Source organism: Dipteris shenzhenensis, chromosome 21, assembly GCF_047967505.1.
Source record: "Dipteris shenzhenensis isolate YYH24624 ecotype China chromosome 21, Dip_SZ_1.0, whole genome shotgun sequence".
Classification (NCBI taxonomy): domain Eukaryota; kingdom Viridiplantae; phylum Streptophyta; class Polypodiopsida; order Gleicheniales; family Dipteridaceae; genus Dipteris; species Dipteris shenzhenensis.
The window spans coordinates 50,157,819-50,165,904 of record NC_141616.1 but is presented as its reverse complement, the minus strand read 5'-3'; the positions used below and the strand labels follow the sequence as shown (position 1 = coordinate 50,165,904).

At 44.2% G+C, this 8,086-nt stretch overlaps 1 protein-coding gene across 1 annotated transcript; it reads right to left on the bottom strand.

The window, feature by feature from the left end:
- Window positions 1-1,709: 1,709 nt before the first annotated feature.
- On the bottom strand, window positions 1,710-6,831 carry LOC147889012 (uncharacterized). The gene is made up of 3 exons (XM_087392399.1): window positions 4,074-6,831; window positions 3,702-3,893; window positions 1,710-1,891 (listed from the first exon to the last, which is right to left on the bottom strand). The coding sequence occupies exons 1-3, from the start codon at window positions 6,829-6,831 to the stop codon at window positions 1,710-1,712; spliced, it is 3,132 nt and encodes a 1,043-aa protein (XP_087248525.1).
- Between the last annotated feature and the right edge of the window lie 1,255 nt (window positions 6,832-8,086).

Sequence of the window (8,086 nt, the reverse complement as noted above, 5' to 3'; positions counted from 1 at the left end):
CTCTAGGTGGTGACATAAAGACAATATCCTCCAAAGTGACCCCTTGTTATACAAGAAAAGCATTGAGTGAAGTAGTAGGCACTTTGGAAAATCTAGGAGGCTACTACCTAAAAACTAGAAAAGTGAAAATGTTTGCAAGTCACTAGGGGGGGCATCTAGCAGGATATACACACATAATAGAGATAACAAGTAACCAAAAGACAAAGGAGGAAAATATGAATCTACACGCCTCTAGGTGGAGACATAAAGACAATATCCTCTAAAGTGATCCCTTGTTGTACAAGAAAAGCATTGAGTAAAGTAGTAGTGCCGTCAATAAAATACAATTTATTTTGACCTTTGTGATTTTTCTTGACATAAGAAGGAAGGCGAAAATGTTGAATCACTGGGTCAAAAACCTGTCACAACGTAGGATGCATATCTTGAAGATTGATGGTTCTTTTTGGTAAAGGATAAGTATCATGAGTATCTTGAACTCTCAAATCCATAGTATGTTCCACTGTGTTATCATCAACTATATTAGAAGGAGAGATATCCACTTGTGTATCCTACTCTGTCAAATCAGGGACTAGAGTGTCCGGCTGAGACCGCTCGACAACTAGGAGGGCATACTGAACTGAAGAGGGCTCCCAATGATCACAAATATAACTAGTAGAAGAAGTTGAAACAATAGAGGAAGAGGGAACATCATGATGAACCATTTTAGGCATTTGCAACTGAGTATCTGACATAAGAGTATTAAGGAAAAAAAGATCCTGAAAGGGATTTGACAAAGGAACCGAAGAAGACACTCTGACAGAGACTTTTCCTTCACGGTGCACCCTTCTCCATTCTTTTTTATGCTTAGGCTGTTGATCCAATTTTTCAGACCAAACAAGAGTTGAAACGAACCAAGGTGCCCTTAATAGGATTAGATTGGCGTGAGGCTGAGGGGAAACTCCGAGCAAAATGACCAAATTGTTTGCATTTGTAACACGCATTCTGGAAGGATGCAAAATTTAAGAGAATGTGAAAAGGATGCAAAAACCCATAATCAATATCTAAACACCAAGGATATGGGCTCTTCCATATCCCACAAGACACAAAATCGGATGTCCCTACTCAAAACCAACCATATTGACTGACACGATAAAGTGTATCCACATCAACACAACGTGCGTAATAAGAATTTTACCAAGAAAGACAAAGGAATCCAATTTGTGATCACCAACTGCTAGAGAATAAGTGCTGTGCAAATTGGGATCCATAGAACTAACGAAAAGGGATTCTGCAGGTTGCATAGCTTTTCGACTGAGATCAATACCAAATGGAGCTTTTTGTACATTGAGATAGTGAGATATCCATCTCAGAGGGTAGCTGGAAGCCAAACTACTATTATAGCATTGCTAACAGTAGGGAGCCCGCAGACCCTGACCCTCCATGCCCCTCAATGTCGCTCAGAGTAAGAAAGGTATAATGTTTGGGTAGAATATGGTTGGCATTGTATGTTGCTGCTATTGAGGAGTTGGATCGTGGACTTCTTGACACGGAAAATCAACTACTAGATTGACCTACTATTCACATATTTTCGAATGCCGTGGTGGATAATAGGAGTGGCGCATCAGAGTAGTAGTTGCAGCACTGGCTCCCAATTTGTAAAATCCTCATCATTCAGGAACTTGATACATGTCTGTTGAGGTCAATAGCTTCATGACTTTTTCTCTCTTCGATCAGACTGTATTCCGACCACCCAATATTTCCTGGTGTAGGAGAGTTCTGTTCAACAAGTCTCCCATCATCAAAGCCAGCTCCAAAGCTCTATCACTTGCTCCTAATTTCTTGGCTGCTGATGAAGCCAGCTCCAAAGCTCTATCACTTGCTCCTAATTTCTTGGCTTCTCTTTTAGTTTTACCTGTTTGACTAATTATCGACAGTAACTTCCCCTTTTGGCGAAAGCTCTACCCAGAATCCCAGCTGCTTGGTACCTTTAGTTTTCATTGGCGCTTTCTATATCAGGAGCATCGACTGTCGCTGCTGAAATTTTGGGACCAGTTCTTTGTTTTCTAGATAACAGTAGCTATTTCAGCTGAAACACTTGCGATCAATTTAATATGAGGATTTTGAAGCTCTGCGAACTCCTCCTTTCTCTAATAATCATCACAGCAAGAGTGGATTCTATCATTTTTCAGGGGGAAAAAGAGTGGATTCTATCAAACCACTCTTTTCCACATTATATTCTCTTTGGAGACCAATACTCATGCCCGATATAGGGAGGCCATTTCAAAAAAAAAATCGAGACTATAAGTGTACACCAAGATGATTCAGTGGATACTATAGTTGCTTATCTGTAACACAAATTTTAATGAAGTTTCGTCTACTGTAGTTCTATGTGAATGGAGAGGAATTGACAACATAGACATAGTACTCAAATTTGTCTCTGGAATGGTCTCATTATCACATGGTAGGGGATACCAATAATTAACCAATCCTCTACTTTGTCATGCTGAGGTGATCCTAGTTTGAATTAGACCATTTATTCATGAGGTTGTCGGTGCTAAATTTACAAAAAGGTGGATAGCTTATTTTGGGAAACGTAATGTATAATCGGTGTGAAAATTGAAGGAGTATGAGTGAGTTCATTTGGATGCAAGAGGAAGACCCCCTTGAGAACTATTCTTGCGGCTATTGATGTTCTAATGAGGTAATCAAGTCTAAGTATACATGGGAATATATATCTTGCTAGAGGCTTAGTTCTACCTCCCTCATCAACCTATCATAATTGTTGCCCACCTATCACATCATTGATTGGTTGCTTCTAATTGATCTAGGCTACACCTCTTGATTGCCCTCCATGGCTGTCACGATGTCACCTAAGGTGATGTCACGATGGCTTTTAGAAAATGTTGTAATAATAATGGCTTTTGGAATTGTAGAGTTTGCTTAGAAGAGAGAATTTATTTGAGCATATTCATATCTATTGTGATTATATGTGCATCAAATCCCCACCAAATAAGGTGCTATTTACCTCTATATAAGCTCCAAAATCCTATGACAATCTTGGGACTTTGAACAAGTCAAGAAACTTTCAGATAACAATCTCTACAAACCTATATGATAGGATCACAATGTTTTTTACCATATAAATTTTCCCACATCATGTAGTCAGGGACAATTGGTGCTTTCATGAAGATGAAGTGTTTAGCATATGAGGAAGAAAGATTATGTATGCATGAAAATGCAAGGGTGATGAACGTTTACCCATTTATATCTATCTAAGGTCCTTCCTGTCGGGCAACAGGTCATGCTACTCGTGTGTTTAGAAAGCCCTTTCTTATAAAAGGCTTCACTCATTAAACCTTACACACCCCAAGGATACTCACTAACACCTTAAGCTTTGGAACTCCTTGAGGAAACAAACGAAACAATTATTATGTTCTATAAGCTTGGGCCAAAGATACATTGTAGTATAAAGGTGGATACACTCGACCATAAAAATGAGTGAGAGGGGGGCCGGCCTTGAGAAGATTGGACAACATGAAGTTTAGGCATGCAAAGGTACTCCTTCCATAACTAAGGAGAGCAATTGACCAAAAGACATGATTTGATGTCATGAAGGGAAGGCAAGATTTGTGTGAAGAGGGGGCGTTGATGAGCCTCTTGGAGTGTGCAAAGTAATCCTAATTCCAAAAGTGCATGGATTCCGTTGATGCACTTAAGATTACTTTGTTTAGTGAGGCTAAAATCTGCAACTCGTTCAGTCGCCATGGGGAAATCTGAAGCTACCCATTCAATCAAACCTCCTGCAGCACTCACTTCATCGCTTGTTGGTCGCTTCCTGGTTATCAGCTCCAACAGCAACACGCCGTAGCTGTAAACGTCTGTCTTCAACGATAACGTGCCATTTAACCCATAATCTGTAGTCAGCAACCCACAGAAAAGTGAGAAAAGTTGCTTTCTCCCCTCCAGAGTTTTCTCCCATCCCTGTCTAGCAAACATTACTTGTTTGTACGACCGACTGAAAGATTACTGCTTAATGTAAGACTGACTGCATTGCTATACGTAAAAACAGGTGCTCGTTATTTTTATATTCCTACCGGGCGCAGCATAGCCTATGGTGCCTCTAAATACTGAGGAGGAGGTGGATGCTCCTCTGCTGCCGTCTCGATCAAGGAGCCTTGCAATGCCGAAGTCCGATACATGTGCTTCGAGATCCTCATCGAGAAGAATGTTGCTTGGTTTGAGATCACAATGCACGACGGGTCCAAATCCGGACTCGTGGTGCAAATAGACCATTGCTCTGGCTACCCCAATAGCTATATCGAGACGTTCTACCAAGCTAAGACTGCACGCCTCGCTCCCATGTAATTGTGTTTCCAAACTTCCATTAGGCATCAGCTCCATGATCAGAGCTTTTGTGTCCAAGTTCGAGCATGTGCCGAGGACTTTCACGAGGTTTCGATGTCGCACCTTGCTTAGAACGTCACATTCCGCAACAAAGCTACGCTCAGCTTCCTCACGATTTACATCCAATCGGAATACCTTCACAGCGACAGCTCTTCCGGTTTGCAACACACCCTTGTACACAGTACTCAAACTACCAGATCCAATAACATTACAATCGTCAAAATTAGACGTAGCGGCTTGAAGATCATCTGCTGTAACTTTCAGCAACGGATTTGGGCTCCTCGGGATCAAATCTAATTCGTTCACGCCAGACGATTGCATATGGCGTGAGTGCAGATATTTCAGGATGGTCCAATAGACAGCCAGCAAGAAGCCCAAGAGTAAAAGGACACCACCAGTACAACTTAAAACGATGAGAAGGGCCGAGGTCGACTTGGTCGAACCGCCTAAAGTGGAGTTTCCAACGCACGTCTTGTTTAGAATCTGTCCACAGAGACCAGGGTTTCCAAAGACAGAAACAATTGTGAGATTTTTAAAAAATCCTTGATTTGGAACCTCCCCTGTCAACTTATTGTTTGAAACATTGAATGCTCGGATATTCTGTAGACCTTCAAGAGCTTCCGGAATGCTGCCCTCCAAAAGGTTGTCTGATAGATCCAGCACTTCAAGAGCGATACAGGCACCAAGGCTTTCGGGGATGCCAGCGGTGAGTCTGTTGAGGCTGAGGTTAAGGGTCTGGACCAGTCCCATTCCTCCAAATTCTGCCGGTATTGGTCCAGTTAGTATGTTATCAGCAAGAGAGAAGCTGAAGGACAGACTGCGGAGGTTGGCAATCTCATGGGGGATTTCACCTTCTAGCCTATTGCCCGAAAGATCTAAATCTTCCAATTTTGAGCAATTTCCAAGTGTGGCAGAGATAGTACCAACGAGCAAGTTGCTGTGAAGGTCTAGAGTCCTCAAGCTTGCTGCAAGGTGCCCCAAAAGGACGGGTATAGTGCCACTTAGTCTGTTCTGAGCGAGCGTGAGAGAGGAAAGAACTGGGCAGTTGGAGAAGGACGGAGGAATGCTTCCTGTAAGGAAATTAGATTCTAAATCGAGGACTTGAAGAGATGTCAAGTTGCCAAGCTCGTCGGGGATGCTGCCAGTAAGCGCGTTGAACGAGAAAGAAAGCCCATACAAGGCCGTTAGATTGCTGATTTCTGGAGGAATTTTTCCCGAGAGGCTGTTTGCATTGAGTTGAAGCAGCTCCATGCGAGCGCTGAGGCGCCCAAGGCTTTTTGGAATCGCCCCTGTCAAGTGGTTTCCAGCCAGTGCCAACCACTGTAGGGAGGAACAGTTTCCGAGCTCATCGGGGATGCTTCCCCGGAGTGCGTTGATTGCAAAGTTGATCGTCACCAGGCGCTGAAGCAAACCCAACTGAGGAGGTATCTGTCCGCTGAGTTGATTAGTATCCAGATCCACAAAAGTCAAAGCAGAGCAGTTGGAAAACGATGTGGGCACTGAGCCTGAGAGCATGTTTCCCCAGAGTAATAATCCCTCTAGCTGTTGAAGCCTTCCGTAGTCACTCGGAATTGAGCCACTCAGAGAGTTCTGTTCAGCTTCGAAATAAACCAAAAGCGAGCAATTCGCTAACGAAACTGGTACGTTGCCTGTAAGATTGTTTTGAAACAGGTAAAGTCCCTCCAGCTGGCTTAGGGAGCCTAACTCTTCAGGGAGAGAACCAGTCAACCGGTTTCCTGCGAGCTCCAAAATAGCGAGTGCGGAGCAATTCGATAAAGAGCGAGGGATTTGGCCTTCGAGATCGGTCCCAGACAAGCTTAAAACTTGCAACTGCGAAAGATAGCCAAGCTCGGACGGGATGAGCCCCTGCAAGCCACTTTGAGACATGGAGAGATAAGTAAGGCGTGTGCAGTTGCCAAGTGACGCTGGGATGTTTCCGGTGAGGTTATTAGAGTCCAGATCGATGGATCGAATAAGGCTGAGATTGCCGAGGGAATGAGGAAGAACACCGGCAAGCGAGTTATAGCTGAGGTTAAGGGTGGCAAGGGAGGGGCAAAGGCCAAGCTGAGGAGGGATGAGACCCGAGAGGTGGTTGTGGGAGAGGTCCAAGACTGAGAGAGAAGGGAGCAGGGCGAGCGAGGGAGAGATGGAGCCTCGAAGGTGGAAGCTGGAGAGATTGAGGGAGGAGACGAGGGCAGTGCGGGGGTGGCATTGGACACCTTGCCATGCACAGACATGTGAGATGTTGGGGACGTTCCAGGAGTGGAGGAGGGCGAGGGGATCGCTAGTGATGGATTGCTTGAAGAGGAGCAAAGCTGTGGCGTCTGAAGTGCTACGGTTGGACGTAGCAGCAGCGGCGGCCCTAGTGGTGATATTGAGGTGATGGAGAGCAACAAAGAAGAAGAGCAGCAACGATGCAGGTGGATTGAATAACCCTTCTCTCTTCATAACGAACATAATACGTCTCTTCCACGTTGTTTGCTCATCCTCATCATCACTTTAAAGAGTGTTCGGGACCTCGTTGACTCCGTCAAGGTCATAGGTTCGATCTCCACCATTGGATCAAGCTCTCTTTAAAGGGTGGAATGAGTCTCCCAAAAGTCTACAGTTGTACTTGCCACATGGTGACCATCCATCCCCTTGCCGAGAAAGGCCATGTGTTGGCCTTCCCGGATTTGGCTCCCGGCCTTCTGACCGATCGCCGGAATCCTGTCTGATTCCTCCCGGGAAAGGCCTCCCCATGACCCTTCCGTAACCCATCAAGGTCAACGGTCGGATAGAAGGAAACCCCAACCGTCCGATCATTGACTCTTGTTTTTCAGAACTTTGCATCCGTGATCTTGCAGGACTACATCATCAGTCGCCATGTCGCTTTCAGTGATAGAAAATGTCTCGTATGGCACTATCCATGATCGAAAATGTCATGAATGTTGAAATGCCGCAATACCACTGGTGACATTCAACCTCCAGCCGAGCCTCAATGCCCATGAAAATCCTTGTAGTAAAAATTCTAGAAAACAAATTAGTTCGCGACTATATCATGGACAGTCAACATTGCCGCCCACATCCAACTCAAATGCATTCAATGTATGATGGGTAGGCATGGGTGAGTATAGTCCCTAAGAATGCAATCTAACTGGGCATAGCTAAGTCTAGTCTCTAAACACGCTAAGGGTGTTGACATCCCATGCCCACACATGGATGAGTGTTTACACAATTGTTGCTTGTCCGTAAAATTCCATTGATAGTCTCAGCAGGTAGCGAATGTGGACTGTGGGTGCCATGTCACATTGCTTTACACATTATGATCGTAGGTTGCTTATGCTACCAAAATTACAAGTGATTTTGCTAATCAGCGATTAGGAGGATGCATGATGGGAGGGGTGGTTGGTATCCATACCATTGTGGATGGAAAAAAGAAAGTGAGAAATTGGGCTCTAGTCATTGGAGTTTACATTTTCAGGCATGGAGCCAATCTATGAGATATTTCCATGTGGGTGACCTTAACTTGGAATTTCATTGGCTATTCAAAAGAAAAAGACTTGGGCTTCCACCCCAAATGTGTAAACACCCTAATTATAACAAGTAGAAAGAAGAGTATGGCATGCGAAAAAGATACTATGTGGAAAAAGTCAAAAGAACTCTCGCATGGGTTCAGGTGGGAGAGGACACATGGCATCATTTCAAGGACACATATCATCCC